This window comes from Microcaecilia unicolor, chromosome 6 (assembly GCF_901765095.1).
Source record: "Microcaecilia unicolor chromosome 6, aMicUni1.1, whole genome shotgun sequence".
Classification (NCBI taxonomy): Eukaryota; Metazoa; Chordata; class Amphibia; order Gymnophiona; family Siphonopidae; genus Microcaecilia; species Microcaecilia unicolor.
Genome location: NC_044036.1, coordinates 193,271,904 through 193,298,347, shown reverse-complemented (window position 1 = coordinate 193,298,347; position 26,444 = coordinate 193,271,904). Strand labels below are relative to the sequence as shown.

The window sequence follows — 26,444 nt, the reverse complement described above, 5'->3', positions numbered from 1 at the left end:
AAAGGAACTGAAAAACAAATAAGATGTTATAATGCTTTTGTATCACTCCATGGTGCAACCGCACCTTGAATACTGTGTGCAATTCTGGTCACCGCATCTCAAAATAGAGATGGTTAAGGGGAGATATGATAGAGATCTATAAAATAATGAGTGAAATGGAAGGGGTGGAAGTGAATCGCTTGTTTCCAAAAATACTAGGACTAGGGGGCACACAATGAAGCTGTTAAGTAGTAAATTTAAAACAAATCAGAGAAAATATTTCTTCACTTAATGTGTAATCAAACTCTGGAATTTTTTGCCAGAGAATTTGGTAAAAGCAGATAGTTTAGCAGGGTTTAAAAAAGTTTTGGATAACTTCCTAAAAAAAAGTCCATAAGCCATTATTGGGGACTTGGGGAAAATCCACTGCTTATTTTTAGGTAAGCAGCATAGAAATCTACTTTTCTGGGATCTTGCCAGGTGCTTGCCAGTACGTCAGGCTCAGTCTCTGGCTGTCTTCAAGTCTAGGCTTAAAGCCCACCTCTTTGCTACTGCTTTCGACTCCTAACCATGACTCTCTTACTCAACACCCTCACTTATCACCCCTACCACTGCAATTTCCCCACCCCTAGCTGTCTGTTCGTCTGTCCAATTTAGATTGTAAGCTCTATTGAGCAGGGACTGTCTTTTCATGTTAATTTGTACAGCCCTGCGTAAGTCTAGTAGCGCTATAGAAATGTTTAATAGTAGTAGTAGTGCTTGTGACCTAGGTTGGCCACTGTTAGAAGTAGGACACTGGGCTTGATGGACCTTCAGACTGTCCCAGTATAGCAACACTTATGTTCGAACTCTGCAGAGACTTGAGCCTCTTGGTGCAGGAAGTTGGGGACGTCTCGGGGGACTTCAAAACGTGAGACTTCCTGCAGCGCATGGCTCAAGTCTCTGTAGAGTATGATTGCCATGCAAGGGAAGAAGAGGAGTTTGTACCAGTGCTGTGAGTAATGGCTGGAGGGAGGCCATGAGAGATTGTGGGAAGGATGGAGGGGTGCTGCAGAGAGACTAGGGGAAGGCTGGGGTGGGGGCAAGAGAGAAACTGGGTTAAAGCTAGGGTGAGGGGTTTGAGAGAAACTGGTTCAAAGCTGGGGAGGGGGATGAGAGAAACTGGTTCAAAGCTGGGAAAAGAGCATGAGAGAAACTGAGTAAAAGCTAGGGTGGGTAGTATGAGAAACTGGTTGAAAGCTGGGAAGGGAGTATGGGTGAAGGCTGGGGAAGGGGAATGAGAGACTGGGGGAAGGCTGGGAGGGGGCATGAGAGCAACTGGGTAAAAAGCTAGGGTGGGGGGGGGGGTATGAGAAACTGAAAGCTGGGAGGGGGGATGAGAGAAACTGGGTAAAGGCTGGGGGGCATGAAAGAGGCTGGGTGAAAGCTAAGAAGGGGGGCTGGTGTGAGATGGGCTGGACCCATGAGTAGACAGGGATACAGAAGAGAGGTGCTATACAGGACAGATAGGGACGCGGAAGATGGATAGCAGACATGGAGAAAGAAGAAATGCCAAAGTATCAAAATATGCTTGTGCACAGCCGCAGACACTGAGCAGTACTTTTGAAGCAAGGCAGCACCGAGTCCCCCGAGGAAGCCACATGGTGAAACGGGTCCCCATAGGGACGTTTCTCAACTGCCTCACACTGCTGCATATAAGCTAAGTTTGTTTTTTGTTTCATTGTCGCATTTTGATTAAGTTTTTGCACACATAAAAACATATTGTTGGGGGCTTTTATGATCCATGATCAAAGTCAGCACTGTCATTTAGCCGCTGTAATTGAATAACAGAACAGCGAAGAAAGTGTCACAGGCGTCTGGGGTCTTTCCCCTAACTTTTTTTATACAATATACATATAAAAATGAGGTAGGTACAGAGAACACTTTTCCTCACTTGATTTTTTGGAAAGAAGAAATGCCAAATAGAAGATCTTGGAAAGGCAGGAAAAAAACAGAGAAAATCAGAAGACACAGACAAAATCGAATGGAAAAATAAAATGCTCAAACTTCAAGGTAGAAAAAATATTTTATTTTATTTATCAGCTGGACCATGTCAGGTTTTGGACATGTGCATCTCTGATATCATTCATTTGCCGAATGATAGCATAGGTTGGGTTATTTTAGAACAGGAGTTGTACAGACTGAAAGATCTAAACGTGTATACCCTGGAGGAGAGGTGGGATAAAGGAGATATGATAGAGACATTTAAATACCTCCAAGGAAAGTGCACAGGAGATGGGACTTTTTCAACTGAAATAAGGCTGTGAAAGAAAGGGAGAGGAAGAGATTGTTGAAAAGGATTAGGACTGAAGAATGGGAAAAAGTGTGAAGGATCTGCTGTGGAAAAAAACTGGTAGCAATTGCCAGAATTTTACATGATGGTGGGCAGACCTGGTGGAGGGTGGGGGCACTGCCTCAATGAGCAGCAGGACAACACTAGACAAGAAAGGTTACCATATTTGCGGAGACAAAGAGGATAAAAAATAAAAATAGTTGCTACCTTTGCTAAAGAAATATTTAATTGTAGTTAATGAACACACATCAAACAGTGACTTACTTATAGTAGAGCAGTAGACATTCTGCTTTTCAAAAACTTCTGGATTTGAGTTTGATTATAGTAAGAGCAGATCACTTTGGCTGGCTTCTGAGATACGTGTGAAAGTCTTTGCATTAAGTCTTTGCTTAAAATCGTGCTGCATGAACAAAATGCCTTTGACAGAGCCGGTGGTGGGAGGCAGGGCTAGTGCTGGGCAGACTTCTACGGTCTGTGCCCTGAAAATGGCAGATACAAATCAAGGTAAGGTGTACACAAAAAGTAGCACATATGAGTTTATCTTGTTGGGCAGACTGGATGGACCATGCAGGTCTTTTTCTGTCGTCATCTACTATGTTTTACTATGTTACTATGACAGATTCAACCAGCAGGGGAACAGCGAAGGGCTCAGCGATGCCTTTCTCTCTCTTTAGTACCCCCATGTATCCAGACTGACTGGCTAATAAGCCAGAGATAGTTTCATTATGTGGGTAGGTGTTTTGGTCATAGGCACATAAATGAAAAAGAGGACAGTTCCTTAAAAATTAAAAATCCTGAGGGAGGAAGTGACGTCACCGAAGCTGATGGCTGCCTAGCGTTCTAGCTCCCGTTCCTCGACAACTACAAAAGCTATAAAAAGCTATCACCAACCTGTTTGGATCGGCCTGCAGTGTTCTCCGCTGCTCCTCATTGAATTTAAGATGAGTAAAGCGACTTCGGCGCGAGCTAAAGTGCAGGAGAAGGCAGCTGACGGCGGGCCGGCCAAAACCGCGAAGCGCCACGAGGTAATGGCGCCGGTCTCTCCTTCTGACTCTGACTCAGCGCTTTCACTAGCGGAATCGCGGAAACCGCATATTAAAAAAGGAATCTCAGGCGAACTTCGCCAGATCCTAAGCGGTATACAAGCTGATATAAATAAATCGAGGGATGAGATTTTGGAAAGAATGGAGTCGTTGAGCTCTGACCTCCGTGAGCTGGGGAACAGAGTTGAGGAGGTAGAAGCCAAGGTGGATGAGCACTCTGAATCCATACACTCAGTCGAGACCAATCTCCAAGCTTTAGATCAAAAACAAATAGATCTAACATATAAGCTTGATGATCTTGAAAACAGGGGAAGGAGAAATAATCTGAGATTCCGTGGAGTTCCTGAGGGTGGAGAAACAGAGGATGTTATTCAAATTGTACAGACACTGTGTGCCAGCTTGCTGGGGGCCGACGCTGAAGGGGTAAAGATTGAGATCGACAGAGCACATAGATCCCTGGGTCAGCGGCAGGAAAACAGAGCGCGGGACATTATCACCCGATTCCATAGGTATGAAACAAAGGAACAATTGCTTAACTGCGCCAGGAAAAAGTCTAACTTGGAATTTGGTGGGGCCACTGTGTCTGTCTATCAAGACTTATCACAGTTCACTCTGCAGCAAAGACGACTCATGAAGCCAGTTCTGGACATTTTGGCCAAGGAACAGATAACATATAGATGGGGCTTCCCCTTTTCCTTGATGTACTCACTTCAGGGGGTCAAGATGAGAGTGACGTCGATGATGGAAGCTTGGAAATCCCTGCATGGAGCAGGCCTGGTACAGACTAATAAACCGCCTGGCGCTTTGGCCCCAGCCACGAAGACAAAGCTTCAAAAGTGGCAAAGGATTCCTGCCACTCCTAAAAGAAATATTCCAAAAAGAAAAGTGGCTGTGGATGAAACCTGAACTTTACCAGAAGAAAAATGGCTGAAATTGATATCCTGGCTGGTAATGTTGCAAAGAGTTATTGGTGTTACTCTTTGTCTCAAGTTTGAATATGTTTTGTTTCTTGTTTATTAATGCTACCTTTAGCAAAAGTGAACTTTAATATTATAGTTAATGGAGGAAATGGTAATTAAGGATGTGAGGCTCCTTGTGAATGAAGTTGCATAAGTTACAAGATATTAAGAGGAGGGGAAATTTAAGGTTATGAACAATGGGCAGGGACCAATCATGAAGATGGGTAATTAAGGTTGCTCAATCTGGGTCCATAAAATTGGTGATGACATAGGTATTTGGGGGGGGAGGGGGGGCTGGGTTGCCTGAATGCTGGTGGGTTACTTCCTCGCTTCCCACTACTGGGACTTGATCCCGTTAGTTGGTGCTAGACATGGGGGGATGGGGGGGACATGGGTAGGGGGAGGGTCATCACTAGGGGGAGGGAGGGTTAGGGAGGGAAGGGAGCACAACTGGTATTGGATAGAACAAAGACATGAAGTGGATGGATCCCTCTTGGAGGGAGAGAAAGCTGATGTAATATCCCAGGCATGAATACAGACTTAAAAATCTTATCATATAATGTCAAGGGGCTGAATATGCCTCAGAAAAGACAGAAGTTTTTCAAAGAGATGCAGATGTTTAGGCCGCACATTGTATTGTTGCAGGAGACCCATCTCCGTAGGGCACATGAGAGGCTGTTAGCTCATCCAGAATACCCATGCTCCTTCTTCGCTTCCTCTGCTGATGACTCCAAAAAACGTGGGGTGGCAATTCTGTTCCACAAAACAATATCAGTCCAAGTAAAGAAAATTAGGCGGGACCCGGGAGGGCGTTTTTTACTTTTGCAAATTGTCCTGGATCAGGTGGATCTCACGCTTGCTTCGATTTACGCCCCTAATGAACATCAGGGGTCCTTTTACACTAAGGTGAAAAACACTCTGGCTGCATTTATTCGGGGTTCTTTGATTATGGGGGGTGATTTCAACGAGGTTATGGACCCCGGGTTGGATAGATCTGGGAACTCTCAACATCCAACGTCTAGGGACTCGGTGGCACTGGGCTCTTTGGTCCGTTCACTGGGCACCCTGGATGTATGGAGATTAACTCATATGACGACCAAAGACTACACTTTTTTTTCTCCTGTACACAACTCATACTCCCGGATCGATCATATCTTCCTCGACGTTACACTAGCAGAGAGGGGCCCGAAAGCTGAAATTGGCAACATTACATTTTCAGACCATGCCCCAGTTTGGGTAACCTTGTCGAGTATCAGAGCTGAGGCCAAAGATCAAAGATGGACACTTAACACAGACCTATTGCTGGAGGGGGAGGCTGTAGAGGGGTGTAGGAAGGTCCTGAAGGAGTATTTGGAGTTCAACATGGAATCGGGCCCCCCCCTTAGCGTGGTATGGGATGCTATGAAGGCAGTCTCAAGAGGGTACTTCATACAGTTAGCTAGTAGGCGAGCGAGGGTTCGGAGGGCCCAGCTGGCACAGTGCTTGGACAGGATTAGGATCCTAGAGGCACAGCATAAATCAGGTGGTTCCCCCTCTGTTCTGGAGGAGCTGCGTGGACAGAGGCTCCAGCTGGATACTATTTATTCTGACCAGCTAAGTTGGTTACAATCCAGAAACAAAGTCCAATCCTACGAGTTTACTAATAAGGCAGGTAGACTCCTGGCAATAAAGCTGCGTAGGCAAAGAGTGGACCGAACGGTCCCTCACATTAGGGACTCGAAAGGAGAGTTGTTGAACACCTCTGAGACCATAAGGAAACGCTTTAGTGAATTTTATCAGAAACTATATGCGCAGGAGACCAATCCACCTGAAAATGCTATCCTGGATTATTTGGCAGAGAGTGAACTGACCTCTATAACCAGCCAGCAGAGGGCAGCCCTAGATGCACCGGTAACTCCGGTTGAGGTCCAAAAAGCCATTCAACATTTACCTTCCTGTAAATCACCAGGCTTAGATGGCATCCCGAATGAATTTTACAAGAAATATGCCCCTGAATTGGCCCCCCTGTTGGCTGATTTATTTAATTTGATTGGGAAAGGGGAGTCTTTGCCCACCTCCATGTTGGAAGCATGGATTGCAGTACTGCCCAAACCGAATAAAGATCATAAGGATTGTGGATCCTTTCGCCCTATATCTGTCTTAAATGCTGACGTCAAAATTCTAGCTAAAGTCCTGGCCAACCGTCTAGCACCTTTGCTCCCAGCTGTTATTCATCCTGATCAGGTGGGATTTGTCCCTTATAGAAAAGCAACTGATAACACTAGGCGAGTGGTCGATTTAATATACTTGGCTAAGAGAATGAAGAAACCCCTTTGTCTCTTAAGCTTAGATGCCGAAAAGGCTTTTGATAGGGTGCATTGGCCATTTATGTATAAGGTGATGGAGACCTTTGGGATAGGACCACAGTTTCATGGATGGATACAAGCATTCTATAGCTCCCCTAAAGCCTGTGTTCGTGTCAATGGGGGTAACTCAGGGATGATACCCTTACATAGAGGCACTAGACAGGGCTGCCCTTTGTCTCCTTTATTATTTGCAATGGTAATGGAGCCGTTTGCAACCAGGTTGAGAGCTGACCCCAATATATCGGGACTCACCATGGGTGGGAGAACACATAAATTAGCCCTTTTTGCAGATGACGTTCTGTTATTTGTTACTAACCCCCTGACCACTTTCCCTGGGCTCCTGCGGGAAATAGAGGAATATTCGATTGTGTCGGGATTTAAAGTTAATATGTCCAAATCTGAAGTCTTAAACATAACCCTTCCGACGGAGCTTATGGAGTCATTGAGGACTTCCTACGCATTTAGATGGGCGGCTAAGAGCATTCGCTACCTGGGGATTAACTTGACAGCAGATCTATCAGATCTCTTTTCGGCTAATTATAAAGGTTTGGGAGAGGCAATTACAGAGGATCTGGGTAGATGGGGGGATATCACCCTCTCGTGGTTTGGCCGAATAGCAGCAGTAAAGATGAATGTCTTACCGCGCCTGCTCTACTTGTTTCAGGCCCTTCCAATCAACATGCCACGTAGATTTCTATCAATGCTACAAGATCGTATAATGCGCTTTATCTGGGGAGGGAAACGCCCACGCTTAGCACGTACGATTCTGTATCAGGATAGGGCGAGGGGAGGGCTGGGAGTACCCAATTTGGCCTGGTATTATAGAGCAGTTCAGGCACGCGCAGCAGTGGAGTGGTTCCAGGACTACCCAGATAGGCAATGGGTGCAGCTTGAACAATATACCCTAGGTGATAGGTCCTTGGGGGCCCTTATGTGGATACCGGGCTCACTTAGGTCCCTGGAAACAGGATTATGTCCTTCAATATATGTTACCCTTTCAAACTGGGATAGCATGTTCACACTCCGGCGCACAACACTATCTCGTCTGTCACCCATAGCCTATAATCCTTTGTTTTACCCAGGTACGACAAGGGGAATATTCACAAGATGGTACACTGAGGGACTACGACAATGGGGCCATTTATTTGATGGCGAGAATTTGTTGTCCTACTCTGCAGCTCTTGAGAAATTCCCGATAGTGGGATCTGATCGATACGCCTATTTTCAATTGGCATCCTTTCTTAAGACAAGGGCAGTTCGGGAGGTTATGGCCAGAGAACAAACAGCGATAGAGCTTATCTGTGAAGGTCCTCCTACGACTACTGGGCTGGTCTCTCGCCTGTATCACATTATTAATAGACAATCCCCGAGTTGGCAGAGGGAGCTGGGTATGGAACTGGAGGAAGCTACATGGGAGAGGTTGGAGCGGGCAGTGGTGAGGGTGTCGTCTCATGTGCCCTTCCGGGAGAATGCGGTGAAGGTGCTGTATCGTTGGTACTTGACACCTGAGCGTCTTCAGCGTATTTACCCCACATTGACGGGGCTGTGCTGGAGGGGTTGTGGGGTACGTGGCACAGCTGGCCACCTATGGTGGACCTGTAAGAAGGTTAGGGCCTATTGGAGATCGATTCATAGTAGGTTACAAGGATGGACGGGCAGCCCAATGCCATGGAGCCCAATGTTCTTTCTATTTTTTGGGGGGAGCAGTGAACCTTTCCAGAAACCAACATATATTTGTGGGACAGGCCATAACTGCCGCAAGAGTTATAATTGCTGCATGTTGGAAGCAGCCCATGACTCCGCCTATCACTAGATGGGTCCAAAAACTGAGATACACCTGCGAGATGGAAAGACTTCTAGCAGAGAGGCATAACCAATTAGGCAGATGGCATCAGATCTGGGATTCTTTTCTTCTTCATGTATAATTTGATTTAAGGTTTCTGTTAAAGTTGTGCCGGAAGGGTGGGTGGGAGGGGCAGGGAGGGAGGGATGGGTAAATAATAGAATATTATAAATGAAAACTCTGAAAATGTGAAGTTTTGGAACCATAAATCTGACTAATTTATTTGACACTTCAATGCAATAAGAATTACTTACTTTTTGGTACATAGAGCAATAATCACTTTGACTTGTATTGTATAAACGTGAACTTTTGAGAATACTTTGGCCTACATAAATGACATGTACTATGGCTTGCATATTGTACTATGTTTCAGATGTTTTGTATTATCTATTAATAAAGACTTCAAAAAATTAAAAAAAAAAAAATTAAAAATCCTGTAGGACAGATCTGAAGATGTCCAAAAAGAGGATATGTGGTAACCCTACCATATAAATAAAGCTTCCCTTTGAAAATCTGGGCTGGAATGGAGAAGTTCACTTGTACAAATGTACCTGAGGACATATTAAGTGAAGGGAAGTTTTCAGCCCAGGGAATTTAGCTTGCAAAATATTAAATTACTTGGGCAAATTCCTAGATTGACCTAAAACTGCCTCCACTCTTCCTATATCCTCTCAGGAGCATGAAAAAAAAAAGCTGGATATTTTATTTTGGTTTTTCCGTTTATTAAACACTTTTCACACGTAAAAAATGTGGCCATTTTGTATCTTGCACACATTGCCCTTAAATCTCACTCTTTTGGCCAGTCCACTCTTGGAACCACTGGAGAGTGAAAATGACTTGCCCAGCTTCCCTCATTCTCAGCTCACTGCTGCAGAGCTGCCAATGCCAAGTTACCCAGCGCTAGGAGGGAAATGTTTTTGCCAGTCCTATTTTTGAACTTAGAGCACTGAATTGAATATATTTGTAGTCCCTGATAACCACCAATTGAAATTAGCACTTCAGGTCCCATAACATACCAGGATAGGGATGCAGAAATCCTGGACTTGCTCAGAATGTCCCAACATGTAATTAAACTCTGGAATTTGTTACCAGAGAATTTGTAAAAACGGTTAGCTTAGTGGGGTTTAAAAAAAGGTTTGTCTAGTTTACTAAAAGAAAAGTCCATAAGCCATTATTAAAATTGACTTGGGGAAATTCTATTGCTTATTTCTAGGATAAGGGAAAGGGAGGGAAATGGGACTTGATATACTGCCTTTCTGAGGTTTTTGCAACTACATTCAAAGTGGTTTACATATATTCAGGTACTTATTTTGTACCAGGGGCAATGGAGGGTTAAGTGACTTGCCCGGAGTCACAAGGAACTATAGTAGGAATTGAACTCAGTTCCCCAGGATCAAAGTCTACTGCATTAACCACTAGGCTACTTTTCCACTCCCAAGCAGCATAGACTGTATTGTACTGTTTGGGGATCTTGCCAGGTACTTGTAACCTGGATTGGCCACTGTTGGAAACAGGATGCTGGGCTTGATGGACCTTCGGTCTGTCCCAGTTTGGCACTGTCCTGGAACTGTGTAACTTAGCAGTTCTTCAGCTCTAAGCATTAAGCCTCTCCATTCAAATCATGTGCTTGCAATAGCCCCATGCTCACTCACATACTATTACTGCTATCATACCCACAGCTAGGCGCTGCAGTTTTCCCTGCTAATTTAAAAGAGGTGAAGTGGTGGAGGAAGGAGTCCCTAGTAGGGGGTGTCCTCAAGTATATGTTTGCCTAGGGACCAATATAGTTCTATCTGTCCCTATCTCCGCCTGATGCCTTCCCAATACTGCCCTCCCTATCTCCCCCCCCCCCCCAAGCCGCCCACCAGCATGCAGCAGTTTTCATTCCCTCCCTCCAGTTGCCTTCTCTGCCGGGCCCGCGGTATTAATTACACAGCAAAGCCTCATACAATTGCGTCTGTCTGCACACTGAGGCTGCTTCCTCCAGGCCAACTCTGTCTCCTCCAAAAAAGGATGTATCAGAGGAGGTGGGGCCAACCTGGAGGAAGCAGCCATAGCGTGCAGAGAGCTGTGGTCCCACACTGCTTTGCTGGCAGAGTTTAAAAAGGGGTTAAACAGTTTCCTAAAGGACAAGTCCATAAACCGCTACTAAATGGACTTGGGAAAAATCCACAGTTCCAGGAATAATATGTATAGAATGTTTGTACGTTTGGGAAGCTTGCCAGGTGCCCTTGGCCTGGATTGGCCGCTGTCGTGGATAGGATGCTGGGCTCGATGGACCCTTGGTCTTTTCCCAGTGTGGCATTACTTATGTACTTATGTACTTACTAGGAATAAATGCCCGTTTCTGAGGGCAATGAAACGGGCGCTAGCAAGGGGCCCCCTCCCTCCGAGCTACTTGCCTTGTTCGGTGTTCGCGTCGCTGTGTGTGGGTAGGGTTTTGGTTTTTTTTTTTGTTTGCTGCGCCTCCGTGGCCGTGCCTGTGGCGTTTCGGTTTCGGGCGTCGAGTGTTATAGCTCCGCCCTTGACGTCATGACGTTTTGACGCGAGGGCGGTGCAGACACTCCAGGGCACACCGGATATCTCGGACGCCTCAACTTCCGTGGAGGCCTCAGAACGTTGGGGTTGCCTTTTATATAGAGAGATTAATACCACCAGCCTGGTGGTGATGGCAACTGGAGGGAGGGGAAAAAACCCAGCACAAATAGGCTTAGACCTTTTTTGGTTAGTGTTTATTAATCTAAGTGATTTTATCATACACAACCAAGGATAATTTCACCACAGGCACCATTCACCTTCTGGTCTCACCATCAGAGCTACCTTTGACCCCTGAGGCAGGCGATTTTTCTGACATGCTTGGTGCAATAAAGATGTTTTGATTGATACTTCCTATGTTGGAGTTCATGTCACACTTTCTACTCATTCTGTTTGCCTTGGACCTTTCATAGAGGTGTTATCCTGTTTGGTGTGGACTCTTATTCAGTATGGCACATATTCATAATTCCGTTCCTTTATGAGCACTGAGGGCTTTATCCTGTCGGTGATACTCAGAGGAACTACATCTTGTCTGGCAAAGTGACAGACATCCAGAGACAGGTGTTTCTGTCTCTCAGTCTAACAGGCTAATTGCCAACTGCCCTAGCTGTGTAGACTAACTTCATGTGTAGGCCTACTTGAGTCTCTCAGTCAGTGTCCCTCATATAGTGCACATCGTATCACGCATAGAACAGTTTTCTGATTGGATGAGCTGGGCAGACAAAGACTGCTGGCGTGAAGTGTGCATGTGGACAGTAGATGGTGAAACTTTGTCCCCTAGGATCACTGAGCTAACCAGATGGTAATTGTTGTTAGCTTGGCATAGAAATGCTTGTCCTACAGATGATATATCGAGGCTCCCGGCTTTGCAGATGGCCCTCCTTATCAGAGCTGGTACTGCTGGTGCCTTACAAGATGGTCAGCAAGACTATGAAAGTTTTTCTATGGATATAGCTTTATCTAAATACAAACTGAATCCTTACAACCACTGTTGGGAACAGCTACAGAAGTGTTTCGATTTGGTGTAAGCTCTAGGGGGTGAGGGGGCTGGGGGGATGCTGGTGGGTTTGTAAGATATGAGTTGCTTGGTTTTGTTTTCTCATTCATTACTTGGTATGTACTAGGGTTTGCTGGTTTATGGTCTTAATGTTTGCTATGTACTGCTGTACTGCTCTTTTACAGGGCATGTTTGTTAAACATTAAAATGTCAATAAAAATTCAAGTTAAAAAATCTCAGTATGTATACTTTTGAAGAAAGGAGAGAGAAGAGATAATATAGAAAGATGTAAATACCTCTGTGGCATAAATTCACAGGACGAAGCCCTCTTTCAATGGCTTCTCAATTGAGGTAGTAGAGATGAGGCCTGCATCTCAATTTGAGAAAGCCTAGGCCAAGCACAGAGAATGTTTGAAGGAGAGGAAGGGATTGTCTGGTCAATAGTCAGCCAGCAGCGGTTAAAACTTCTAAAGATCAGGCCCTGTAAGAGTTTAATAGTTGGTATGGCTGGGCATAGTTGATAGGTCATGTGGTCTTTATCTGCCATCATTTTCTGTGTTTCTATGCATTCAGTATAGTATGTAAATATTTTTCCTAATGCTGATTCACTTATGCAAATAATTTAGAAAGTTATGTACCTAATCTTGAACATTACGTTATATCTTGAAAAAGACATGAATGGACAATGACAGTGCTTCTTATAAAGACCTCCTAGTAAAAGTCATGTTTTGCTTTCATACTGAAGACCAAATATGCCTACACAGTGAACAGACCATCATTTGTCCTGTTTTATCCTCTAACATTGTATGTATCTTGTGGGTATTTTTCAGGTTTTACCTAAAGAAGGTTACACAGGAAGCGGAACAGTCTCCATTATAGCAACGGTTCTAGGCCCTCCGCCATGAGTTTTGACTTAACTTCCTTGACCTGTATCACCTTCTGGTTCAACATCATGCAGTTGAGAGGGGATGGTTGTGAGAGACCTTCTTACACTGCTGTCTCCCAAAAGCCATTTATTGTGGTATGGAACATTCCCATAATGAGATGTCAAAAACGTTATGGGATCAGCCTTCCTCTTCAGGTCTTTGACATTGTGGAGAACAAAGGCAATCATTTCTGTGGCCAGAATATAACAATCTTCTATAAGAATAAGTTTGGTTTATATCCTTATATCACCCAGCACGGCTCTTGGATCAATGGCGGCATACCTCAGAATGTGAACTTAAAAAGACATCTTGTACAGGCTTCCAATGACATACATGATTTACTGGACCAAGACTTCCAAGGGCTTGCAGTCATTGACTGGGAGGAGTGGCGACCCCAGTGGAACCAAAATTGGGGCTTGAAGAAGGTCTACAAGGAGGCTTCCACTGAATGGATCCTCAGGAAATATCCAGAATTGCCCAGTAAAAAAGCCATTTCCCTTGCAAAGTTAGAGTTTGAACACACGGCACAGCTCCTTATGACAAAAACACTAAATGTTGCAAAGGAATTGAGGCCAAGGGGTCTCTGGGGCTTCTATGGGTTCCCTAATTGCTTAAACCACAACTGGAATAATGGCGATGAGTACTCTGGTCAATGTACAGCTGCATCTATTTATCGAAATGACCTTTTGATGTGGCTCTGGAAGAACTCCACAGCCATCTACCCAAGCATCTACCTCCAGCAAAAATTGAAGAATTCCATGACAGGCCTTCGTTATGTGCACTACCGAGTCAAAGAGGCCTTGCGGGTAGCAGAATTCAATCCCAGCATTCCTCACCTTCCTGTGCTGGTATACTCCAGAGTGTCCTACATGCATTCCCTAAAATTTCTATCTGAGGTAATAGAGATCAAAAATACTCAGGTGTACTGTACAACAAGCAATGAATCTAGAAATCTGTCTCTGAAGAGGTAGCATCATAAAAGCTGCTTTTTCCACCTACCATAGATTTCATATAGGGCTTCCTGCACACCTTTCTTAAATCACAGGTGTCACACTTAAAGATATAGTGCTACATAAATTGTACAGAATGTTGTTGATTAAAATGTCCATTTACAAATGATATACACAACGTTGCAAAACCCTTCTCCACACCACATTTGACTTCATCCTGTACCCCTTGGGAGTGTAGGCACTACTAGTTAAGAACCCCTGATATAGGGGATCATTTTCAAACTGTCCGCATTGATAAGTCTGCAGCTATGTTTTTCTTGTTAAATTTGGATCCGTTTCCAAAGCAAAATTATACATGTTCTCTTGCTTTGAAACCTGCCATGGTACAAACTACCTGTGGACATTTTTATTTTAAGCAGTCGATATACTGTAAGTGATCTCTGAGGTGACTATGTGGTTTACAATTTCTATTACAGGTACTAGCACTGTAATGGGCTCACAATCTATATATTATACCTGGGGCAACAGAGGGCTAAGTGACTTGCACAGGGTCACATAGAGCTGCAGAGGGAATTGAACCTGGTTCCCCAGGATCTCAACCCACTGCCAACCATCAGGCAATGGCGGGAATCAAGCCCAGTTCCCCAGGTCTGCAACCCACTGCACTAACCATTAGGCCACTTCTCTGTGTCATAGAAAATAATATGCATAGATTTGACCATGCCATCTCTGCATGTTATTTTCTTTCTCCAAGGTAAACGCATCCCAGGAATGGCTTTTCTAAGGACAAGCATTGTGGAAGAACGCATGTCCTTTTCATTAAATTGAAGAAAGACAGTTTTCAGACAATTGATTGACATAGGTAAATTCTCTTTTCCCATATCAATGGCTTTGAAAATGTCATTCGTATGACAAAGACCTATTATCCAAAACATGGTTGGATATTTGATAAAGCCTCTGTAGAAGGAGATGGGGGACAGAGAAGGTAAGAAGTGTGGGAAAACACGCAGCGACATACATTTGTAGAAGGGGATGATCAGATTCTTACATTATATATTGAGTACTTTGCTATGCCTCAGTATGGTTTTGGAGACTGCCCAGCATGAAAGAGTGAAACTCCAAACTTATTCAGGAGTTGAATCCATGGTGCTGAATTCCTGTGCCCCATTAGCATGATGACTCTGAGATGCCCACTAGGTTCCTTGTAAGGTAAGGTTTAGACCACCAGTGTCCTAAAGTCTGAATTTCAGGATAACTAAGCAGGGCTGTCGAGAGACTGAGCCGGGCTTGGGGCAAGACTGCCACCGCCCCCCCCCCCCCCCAGGATCATCACTGCCGCTGGGCCCTCCCCATCGCTACTGCTGTTGCCACCCCAGTACCGCCACCCCCGATCGCTGCTGCTATTGCTGCTACCGCCCGCCCACCGTAACTGTTAAGTACCTTGACTGGCGCGGATCCCAAGGCCCCGCCAGCAGAACAGTTCGTCCTCCAGCACTGCTCTTCTTCCTTCTGCCGCGTGGCCTTCCCCTGTGGCTGCTTTTTCTCTCAGGGCGCTCATGCGCGGCCTAAGGAGAAGATCAGCTGCAGGGGAAGGCAATGCAGCAGACTGTGAAGAAGAGCAAGCTGCTGTGTCTGTTCCTCCAGGTCCTCCCCAGTCTCCAAGGGGGGCCCGGCGCCGGAGTTTTCTCTCTCCTGCGACTGTCAGGCAGGGGCGTAGCTACGTGGGGCCACGGGGGCATGGGCCCCCACAGATTACGCCCTGGCCCCCTCTACATTTGACCCCTGCCATCGCCCCCCCCCCTCGCCACCACATCAGGTACCTTGTTTGCTGGCAGGGGTCCCCAAACCCTGCAAGCCGAAGAGTCTTCTTCAGCGCCGGTCGACTCCAGCACCTTTGTTGTGGGATCATCTGTTTCTGACGCCTTCCCTGTGTAGGACGTAAGGCGTCAGAAACAGATGATCCCACAACAAAGGTGCCAGAGTTGACCAGCGCTGAAGAAGACTCTTCGGCTGGTGGGGTTTGGGGACCCCCGCCAGCAAACAAGGTACCTGATGCGGCGGCGGGGGGGGGGGGGGTTGCAGTTGCAGGGGGGGTTTCAAAGTGGCAGGGGGATCGGCGGCGGCGGCGAGGGATGGTCAGCGGCAGGGGAGGCGGCTAAACAGTGCCCCCCCACCTCGGGTTCTGGCCCCCCCTCCTGCCAAGGGCTGGCTACGCCCCTGCTATCATGACACGATCACCTGAGTCTCATCAGGAGCAGGAGAGAGAAAGACCCTGGCACCGCCCCCCCCCCCCCCCTTGGAGGCTTGGGGAATTTTGCTCCCCCTGCTCCCTCCCCTGTCAGCGGTCCTGTAACTAAGTGATGCACATTAATTTGATATGCAACTATATCTAATAAATATTCATTGTGGATATCTTGAAAAGCAGATGTGTTTGTTGTTCTTGCAAGGAACCCCAGGTTTAGACTGAGTTCTGGCAAATTTTGGAGGCTCACAGTTGAGTGAATCAAATATATCTCTCAGGAGACTCTCAGAATTTTAGAATTATTCCTACCTAACACCTGATTTTATAATCCAAGGTCTACAGAACACATATGAGAGCTGATTAATGACTTTGATGACACAAAGTTATTCAAAGTCGTTAATTTGCGACAGGATTGTGAAAAATTACAGAAGGACCTTACGAGACTGGGAGACTGGGCAGCTAAATGGCAGATGACGTTTAATGTGAGCAAGTGCAAAGTCATGCATGTGGGAAATAAGAACCCGAATTATAGCTACATCATGCAAGGTTCCACGTTAGGAGTTACGGACCAAGAAAGGGATCTGGGTGTCGTCGTTGATAATTCACTGAAACTTTCTGCTCAGTGTGCTGCTGCAGCTAGGAAAGCGAATAGAATGTTGGGTATTATTAGGAAAGGTATGGAAAACAGGTGTGAGGATGTTATAATGCCGTTGTATCGCTCCACAGTGCGACCGCACCTTGAGTATTGTGTTCAATTCTGGTTGCCGCATCTCAAGAAAGATATAGTAGAATTGGAAAAGGTCAGCGAAGGGCGACTAAAATGATAGCAGGGATGGGACGACTTCCCTATGAAGAAAGACTAAGGAGGCTAGGGCTTTTCAGCTTGGAGAAGAGATGGCTGAGGGGAGACATGATAGAGGTATATAAAATAATGAGTGGAGTGGAGTGGAACAGGTGGATGTGAAGCGTCTGTTCATGCTTTCCAAAAATACTAGGACAAGGGGCATGCGATGAAACTACAGTGTAGTAAATTTAAAACAAATCAGAAAATTTTTTTCGTCACCCAACGCATAATTAAACTCTGGAATTCGTTGCCGGAGAACGTGGTGGGCGGTTAGCTTAGCAGAGTTTAAAAAGGGGTTAGACGGTTTCCTAAAGAACAAGTCCATAAACCACTACTAAATGGACTTGGGAAAAATCCACAATTCCAGGAATAACGTATAGAATGTTTGTACGTTTGGGAAGCTCGCCAGGTGCCCTTGGCCTGGATTGGCCGCTGTCGTGAACAGGATGCTGGGCTCGATGGACCCTTGGTCTTTTCCCAGTGGGGCATTACTTATGTACTTATGATTTATAGCAGCGGTTGTCAACCTGGGCCTTGGGACCTACCCAATCAGATCTGCTTCCAAGCTGTAAGCAATGCTTGCAATATTTCTCTTTTAAGTCCTTGTGAATGGTCAGTGTTGTCCCCTTAGTAATTGTATTTTGTTCTTGGGTCTTGATAAGTTTCATGCAACATTATGTTATTCTTTTCTCTATTTAAAAAAATCTTGTTATTAAATTTTAACATAACCAAAATTCTTTTTTTCCATATTTCTGTAATTATTTTCATGCAGTCTTTTTCTTTGTCATGTCTTCTTGGCTTTGGGCTGGATAGGGTTATTGTATCTGATTTATTGTGTTTTAGAGGGAAAGTTTTCACCATGAGCTACCATTAAGACATGTTATTTTACTGTTAACCCCAGTTACTAGTAACTATGGAAGTCTTTTACTAAAGTGCAGTAAGATTTTACATTTACTGCCCAGGACAGAGCTATAGTACCGTGTTAGCATAAGCTATGTGGTTCCACATGTATCTGGCACTGTAGATAATTGAAATAAATTAAACAATCACACAGCCAAATGCCGTGTTGGTGCTCCCGCTCCCCACAAACACATTCCCCCCCCATCCGATCCTCTTGACAGTGAGACTGCTGCTAGGGGTATTGGTGGCCATTTTGAGAAGCCCACAGGACAAGAGAGGGACCACTCTTGCCCAACCCATGATCACATTTGGATAAGGCCCAAGGGTGATGAGGGGTTTCAGACAACTACATGTAGGTAGGCTTTGCTTGAGGGAGGGGCTTCTCTAGTTGTGCTTTTCATTGGGGGGGGGGTGCGGGAGATTGGAAGGCTATGCAATTTGGGGGGTTGACTATTGTAACAGAGGGAGGTTGGAGTGGGAAACAAATTGGGCAAGTGTCAGGTGTGGGGAAATGGATTCTGGAAGGGCATCAGATGGGGGAGTAGGGAGACCTTGTGGAAAGGGCAGTGGCTGAGCTACCAGACTGCCAGAGGTGTGACTACATTTACCATCTCAAAGGTGGTGGTAAGTACAGCCTTGATATCAGCAGTTATGACAGCTAGCATGTGCAACTGACCTGCGCCAATGCCAACACCTCCGCTTCATGCCACTCAACACATTAGGCAGCGAGGACTAGATTCTATAAATGGCGCCTAAAAAAATCAGTGCTGAAAAAAATACTGCTTAGCGCTATTATAGAAAACACGCTTATAGTTAGGCACTGTTTATAGAATAGCACTTAGTGCCGGAAACCGTGACTATATTTAGGTGTGACCATTTACACCAATGAAAACCTGGTGTAAATTGCCATGCGTAAATTTAGGTGTGGATCCTGATAATTCTATAAAAATGTGCATAACTCTTAGGAAGGCCCATGACCTGCCCATGCCCCTCCCATGTATGCTATGAGAGACTTGTCTCTCGCCAACTTTCCAAAATAGGATTCAAGGAGAGTTACATCTGTTTAAATAAGGTTAAATCCTCTGTAACCCCTAATACAGGAAGAATTAGGGGTTACAGAAGATGGGCAGACTGGATGGGTCATATGGCCTTTATCTGCTGTCATGTTTCTATGTTTCTATGATACAATCATCGGGGTTTACATATAAAAAGATACATAATTAAAAAAAATAAAATTATAACTCCCCCCAGGCCTAGTAAACAAATACATTTTCAAAGCTTTTGAAACGGTAAATAATCTCTTTATCGAGCGTAACTCAGAGGGAAGACAGCTGAAAAGAGAAAAGATTGAGAAAAAATAGCTTCAAACCATATATTTTTAGTTGAAGAAAAGCTAGCATCAAATAATTACAACTCTTGGAACTTGTCCTAATTTTAACAAATTCACTAGCTGAGATCCACCTTCATGGCCAGTACCATCCAAAAAACTTAAAGGTGGGAGAATGTGGGATACAAATGCAGCAAATAAATAAATAAATACAAAGCAAAGTATTTTAAAAATAATCCAAGGCGTAAAACGCTCAACAAAGCAATTATATGATCCCTTCGAGTTTTCTGAAATATCAGCCTAGCAGCTGAATTCTGAATAACTTGAAGTTTAGCGAGTTGCTTAAAGGACAAACCCAAATAAAGTGAATTCCCTTAATCTAATAGTGATAACATTGTTAATTGCACAATAATCCTAAAATTATCTTGGAAAATAAACAAGTTTTCAGTAATTTTAATTGTTTCAATTTAAAATAAGCTTTTCTAATCAAACCATTGATTTGTGGCTCCATTGTCATTGATGAATCTAAGACTACTCCAAACTTTAGAAGTTCTCTCTACATTAAACTGAGATCCATCATCGCCCAAAATCAACCTAGGAAGTTTAGTTAAAGCCAAGAGAACCACAGTACCTTAGAGGCTGTTTTACTAAGCCATGTAGGCAGCAACGCACGCCAGTTTGGAACTAACGCCCAGCTACTGTGTGGCCCGGGCAGTAATTTAATTTCTTAGGCGCATCCACTACCCACGCAGGAAAATTTCTGGTGCGTGGTGCTAACCGGGTGGTAATTGGCAGTGTATGCGCAATGATTACCGCCCGGTTAACACGTGAGATTGTACCGCTAAATCAATGGGTGGCAGTAATGTCTCAGGCCAAAAATGGACGGGCGCCAATTTTTATTTTGCTGCACGTTCATTTCCAGCAAAAAAAAAAAAAAAAGAGGCCTTTTTTGCAGTTGCACTGAAAAATGGACCTGCACGCATCCAATACATGCATCTACACCAGCACAGGCCATTTTTCAGTGCACCTTATCTGCAATGAGCTTAAATTTGAATTTAACAGACCAACCTTTGATCCTGTTGATATAACGATTGATCTTGAAAAAGATAGAATCCACACCCTGACCAACGGGAATCAAGAAAAAAATGTCGTCTGCATAGGCCAACATAAGCTCAGCAGTTCAACAAATTTGACCTAGAGAGCTTGTGTTCAAACTGTACAGGAGCGAGAGATGGGAGAACCTTGTGGGAACTCCGTAAGGAGATACCCATGAAGATGAATAACTGTCGTCCTTCAAAACTAATACTGTCTAGTCCTCAAAAAAAAGATTCAAACCAGTTAAAAACTATTCCACTAAGCCAAATTCTAATAACATACTTAATAAGAATCATATGATTGACAGTATCGAAGGCAGCAGAAATGTCAAATTGTACTAAAACAACTCTCCACCACTGCGCAAAATGCATCTTACTTCAGATCTCAAAAGCAACAGCAAGGTCTCCATGCCCCCTTTTAGATCCACGCATTACAATTTACGCCCACCTCTTATAGAATATGCTTAAAAAGATGAGCGCGTAAATTCTAATTACCACCAGGTACACACTGGTGCTACAAAAATGAAATATTTTTGTAGTGCTGGATATGACACTTACTGGGGGAGGGAACTGTCGCCGGGCTGTTGCGATAGCCCGGTGGTATTTCCCTTTTAGCGAATGGTAAGCCCCGCCCCTTTGTAAAAGTATTATAGAATGCAAGAGATCTGCACCTAATTTAGATGCGAAGATTTACACCAGATTTCAGTTGATGTAAATCCTTGTACCCAAAACTGGGTGCGGATCCCGTCGCTAAGAGCTATTTTATAAATGGCACCCAACTCTGAGCGCTGTTTATAAAATAGTGCTTACCCCCCAGATTCTTTATGTGGCACCTGAAAATCTGCGTGGAAACTGAAGCATATTCTATAACAATGTGCATAACTTAAGTACATAAGTATTGCCATACTGGGAAAGACCAAAGGTCCATCGAGCCCAGCATCCTGTTTCCAACAGTGACCAATCCAGGTCACAAATACCCGGCAAGATCCCAAAAATGTACAAAACATTTTATACTGCTTATCCCAGAAATAGTGGATTTTCCCCAAGTCCATTTAAACTTAATTGGTTAACTAGGTAATCAGTGCTGTTCATTGGATGTTAAGTAATTATCAGCACTAATTGGCATTGATTGAGATTTGCATACACATCTTGCTAAGCCTAAATTCAAAGTCACATGGTTGAAAAGGGGCAGGGCATTGGCATTTCTAAAATCTATGCGCATTATTATAGAATACACCCGATCTGCACCTAATTTGTGTGTTGGGATTTACACCAAATAAAATGTGGCCTAAATGGACACCACCAAATTTGGTCATGTGGCAAGTCACTTGGCGTATTCTATATACCGCGTGGAAATTTGAAGTTATTCTGTAAAATGTAGGTGTACTGTAGAGAATACGCCTAGGTGTAATTTTTTTGCACTCGGATTTTTCAGGCACCATATATAGAATCTGGCGGTAAGTGCTATTGTTTTTGGCAGCGCTTGGAGTTGGGGTGCCATTTATAGAATAAACTTAGCGCCGGGGATCCGCACCCAATTTTGGGTACAATCTAGCCCTTGCACTAAATGTTTTCGGCACCCAAATTTGGGGCATCAGTTACCACCCAGGAAAAGGATCTAGTCATCATTGTGGACAATAATGTTGAAATCTTAGGGTCAGTGTGTCTGATGGCAGCCAAAAAAAGAACAGAATGTTAAGAATTATTAGGAAAGGAACAGAGAATAAAAGAAAGAGATTCTATCTCTCTATGGTGCAATTCTTTTCACCACATCTCATAAAAGATGTGAGTGTAATTAGAAAAGGTACAGAGAAGGGAAACCAAAAATGATTAAGGAGATGGAATATTCTAATATGAGGAAAGGCTAAAGAGGTTAGGGGCTTTTCAGCTTGAAGAGATGGGTGAGGGGAAATATGATAGAGGTCTATAAACTACATAAGAAACGTAAGAACATAAAGAGTAGCCATACTGGGTCAGACCGAAGGTCCATCTAGCCCAGTATCCTGTTTCCAAACACTGGCCAAGCCAGGTCACAAGTACCTGGCAGAAACCCAATTAGGCAGCAACATTCCAAGCTACCAATCCGGGGCAAGCAGTTGCTTCCCATGTCTGTCTCAATAGCAGACTATGGACTTTTCCTCCAGAAATATGTCCAAAACCTTTTTTAAAACCCAGATACGCTAACCGCTGTTACCACATCTTCTGGCAAAAAGTTCCAGAGCTTAACTATTTGTTGAGTGAAAAAATATTTCCTCCTACTGAGTGGAGTGACTGTTTATTCTCTCAAAAATTACATAGACTAGGGGACAGGCCATGAAGCTACAAGTAGTACGTTTAAAGCAAACAAGAAAATATTTTTTTACTCAATGCATAGTTAGAGTCTGAAACCATGGCTGGATGATGTGGTAAGAACAGCACCAGATCGGGCCAACTCCCATACTGCCGCCGAGGAGCTGGATCTCTTGCTGAGCAGCCTCCCTTTCAGCGGCAGCAGAGAGGCCATCCTGAAACATCATCTCCTGCTTCCACTGGTCCCACAGCAGCAGGAAATGATGTTTTACGAAGGCTTCTGCTACTGGCACTGGAAGGAGGGGCTACCGCTGGTGTTGCTTTGGGTAGGGCTGGTCATTATTTTGGATGGAATGGGATGGGCCCTAAATCTCCCGCATAGGAGGTCGGCCCCCTCAGCAGCTCTGCAGCACAACTGGGTTTAAAGAAGATTTGGACAAATTCCTGGAGGCAGTTCTTATGTTCTCATATAGAAAAAAAGTTTGCATTTATCCAACCCACCCTCTTTCAGGATCACCCAAATCCTGCCCCTTCTATTTGCAGTATATTATCTGTCTGTATTTATAACTCTGCTGCTGTTGTACCCTAGCTGGACCTGGTGCACACGATTGGAGAGAGTGCTGCTATGGGAGCTGCAGGGGTGGTACTCTGGGGAGACCACTCTTTCTCCAGTTCTGCTGTAAGTATGTGAGTCACCTTCATCTCTTTCAGCATCTGGGGGGACAGGAATAGGGGTGCAAGTGAGAGATGTGCGTTTTGTTAAATCAATTCAACCCACAGTTGGAACATTAGAATTGCCCTTTCTTCCTGGGTTCTCTTTTTTTTCTGGTGCTAGATAAGGGACCCTTTTACTACTACCACGTGCCCCGGGCGGTAATTCCATTTTTGACATGTGTCCAAAACACACGGTAGAAAATACTTTCTATTTTCTACCACATGGCGCTTACCCGGCAGTAATCGGCATTTTATGCGCACTGACGCTTACCGCCCAGTTAGCGTGTGAGACCTCACCACCAAGTCAATGGGTGGCGGTAAGGTCTCAGGCCGAAAATGGACGTGCGCTGGTTTTAATTTTGCCGCACATCCATTTTCGGCCACGAAAAAAGGCCTTTTTTCCAAGTGTGCTGAAAAATGGACCTGTGCGCGTCCAAAACACGCGCCTACACCAGTGCAGGCCATTTTTTGTTGCACCTTACTAAAAGTGTCCCTAAGTGTTTGAAATCACCTAATGGCACTGTAAGACAAGTCGCTCTTCTTGTGTAGTTTCTCAATGGCTGCCTTTCAAAGGCGTGCTTTACTCTGTGTGAGTTGCACCGGTACAGCCAACCAGTGGCCACTTAATCTACTTGGTAGTCCCCGCTCTCATTTTAACTGTGATTCCGGAGAATCCTTGGCAGGAAAATTATTTGGAAATCTGAAGAAAAATGAAGGCTCAGGTCCAAGTTAAAATCTTTCTGCTGAGAGCTGTGGATGCAGAGAGTAAGTGGTAATGATCAAACCAGTGCCAGAGCTCAAAGGTGCTGTGGATGGATAGAGAGGGTGGCAAGGAAGGAAGAGGACCAGAGACGTAGGGGCCTAAGTAGAAAGACATGTTGTAGAACCACATGCAGAACTTTCTTCTGTAAAAATAATGCTTGGGCGTAGCCAAACTCCTAATTTTGGGTGCCCCATCCCATCCCCGCTCCCCAGATGATTCAGTCTCTCCTTATCCTGCCCACATGCCATAGGGTGTCTCAGCTCCCCCCCCCTCCCCCAGAGTACCTTTTAAATAGCAGATCTTCGCTAGCAGCGACTGATATACACTGCTCACACTGGCCCCATAGGCTTTCTTCCGATGTACTCCCATCTATTCAGAAACAGGAAGTTGCATCAGAGGGAAGGCTGTGGGGCCGGTGCAAGTTGCTGCCGGCGAAGATCTGCTATTTAAAAGTTACGTGGGAGGGAGAGTTGTTTGCAGTTTTCAGCTGGCAGGGCTTGGGGATCCCTGTCAGCCGTATCATAGGTATGTTGCTAGTGGGTGGGCCTGGGCTCACCCAGGCCAACCCGTGGCTACGCCACAGAGCTGAAAGTCTAAAGGGGCAAGGGGAAAATAAAACAAACTAAGATCGTACATATTCTGTATACAAAGGGAGGGAAAGACATCTTTCTTAAGATTGAAATTAACAAGTAAGATGTTGTTAGTAATATTTTTGATTTTATCATGTATTGATTATAAATGTGATTATGCTGTAGCCATAATAATGCAGTTGTAGCCACCTTGTTGGACAGACTGGATGGACTGTGAAGGTCTTTATCTGCCATCATTTACTATGTTACCAGTTCTTATTAGCTGTTTTTATGTTGTGGTATGATTGCTCTCTTGTACGTTTGGACTCTTGTTCTGTTTTCATTCTTTTAATTTTGATTGTTTTTAATGTATTGTACACTGCCTTGACCTGTATTTTCAGAAAAGTTATAATTAAGCATAAACATGTTACTGTGTAATTTTAATTCTGTAAGAAGAATGACATTAGCAGTGATGAAATTGGAACCAGGATCTCTAAGCTACATTACTGCTGTGTCACTGCACTTTCCCTTTTGTTTTCAGAGGCAATGCGTGAACCTGCGCAGAAACCTGATGACTTCATTGGGGAAGTACATCGTGAATGTGACAACGGCGGCAGAGATATGCAGCGTTCAGCTGTGCAGTGGGAATGGGCGCTGTGCCAGACGGGACCCTGAGAACCTGAAGGCCTTTCTTCACCTCCATCCCCAGAGCTTCCAGATTGTTCCGGGTGACAGGGGAAGAGGAGATGCAATGGTTGATGGAGAACTCAGGGAGGGTGACTTGCAGCAAATGAGAGAGCTATTTCAGTGTCGTTGTTACAGTGGTTGGAGTGGAACAAGATGTCAGAAAGAATGCTCAGCTGATTAGCTGGCACTGAAGTAGGAAAGAGAAACAGTGAGGGGTGGGTAGAGCAAGACCACCACAGATAATGTGATCATATAGTTACATGTCAAAAGGGACAGGCTGAGCCACTTCTAATGCATGAAGATAGAGTCCTATGTTTGTTACAGAATCCGAACTAGATTTACATCCATGCAGTGGGATAAAACCAGCACTGGCTCACTCTGGGGCTCTTCTACTCAGGTGTGTAGGTGCCTATGCGCTTACAACGCGCGTCAACTTAGAACTACTGCCCGGCTACTGCATGCCCTGAGCGGTAATTCTAATTTTGACGCACATCCAAACCACGTGGCAGAAAATAATTTCTATTTTCTACCGTGTGGCGCTAACCGGGTGGTAACTGGCAATGTACATACGCTGACGATTATAGCCCGGTTAACGCGTGAGACCTTACCGCAAAGTCAGTGGGTGGCAGTAAGGTCTCAGGTCCAAAATGGACACATGCTGATTTTTATTTTGCCGCACGTCCATTTTTGGCCTTTAAAAAAAAGGCTCTTTTGCAGGTGCGCTGAAAAATGGTCCTGCGCGCGTCCAAGACATGCACCTACACCAGTGCAGGCCATTTTTTGGGCTCGCCTTAATAAAAGGGCTCCTCTGTCCCTTTTGATTTGAAGCTATCTGGTTAATGTAGCTCAATGGTTCTCATTCCAGGCCTTCGGATACACCCAGCCAGTCTAGTTTTCAGGCTATGCAAAACAACTATGCATGAGATAGATCCACATCACCTGCTCCTACTGTTCGCAAATCTGTTTCAGGCATATTTATTGTGGATTGTGTGACGACCTGACAGGCCATGGGGTTGGGGGGGGGAGGGGGAAGAGTCCTGAGAACCACTGCACGCCACAGATTACAAGCTAAGGGATCCTTTCACCTGCTAAAATGCTCTTATGCA

The 26,444-nt window shown here is 44.7% G+C and overlaps 1 protein-coding gene across 1 annotated transcript in view; it reads left to right on the top strand.

Moving 5' to 3' along the window:
* HYAL3 (hyaluronidase 3) overlaps positions 1-25,519 on the top strand; it is a 54,488-nt gene extending 28,969 nt beyond the window's left edge. The window contains exons 3-5 of the mRNA XM_030206786.1: positions 12,864-13,855; positions 23,195-23,284; positions 25,193-25,519. Of these exons, the coding sequence (XP_030062646.1) occupies positions 12,935-13,855; positions 23,195-23,284; positions 25,193-25,519 (1,338 nt within the window). The 5' untranslated portion in view covers positions 12,864-12,934. The remainder of the gene's footprint in view (positions 1-12,863; positions 13,856-23,194; positions 23,285-25,192) is intronic.
* The last annotated feature ends 925 nt before the right edge of the window (positions 25,520-26,444 follow it).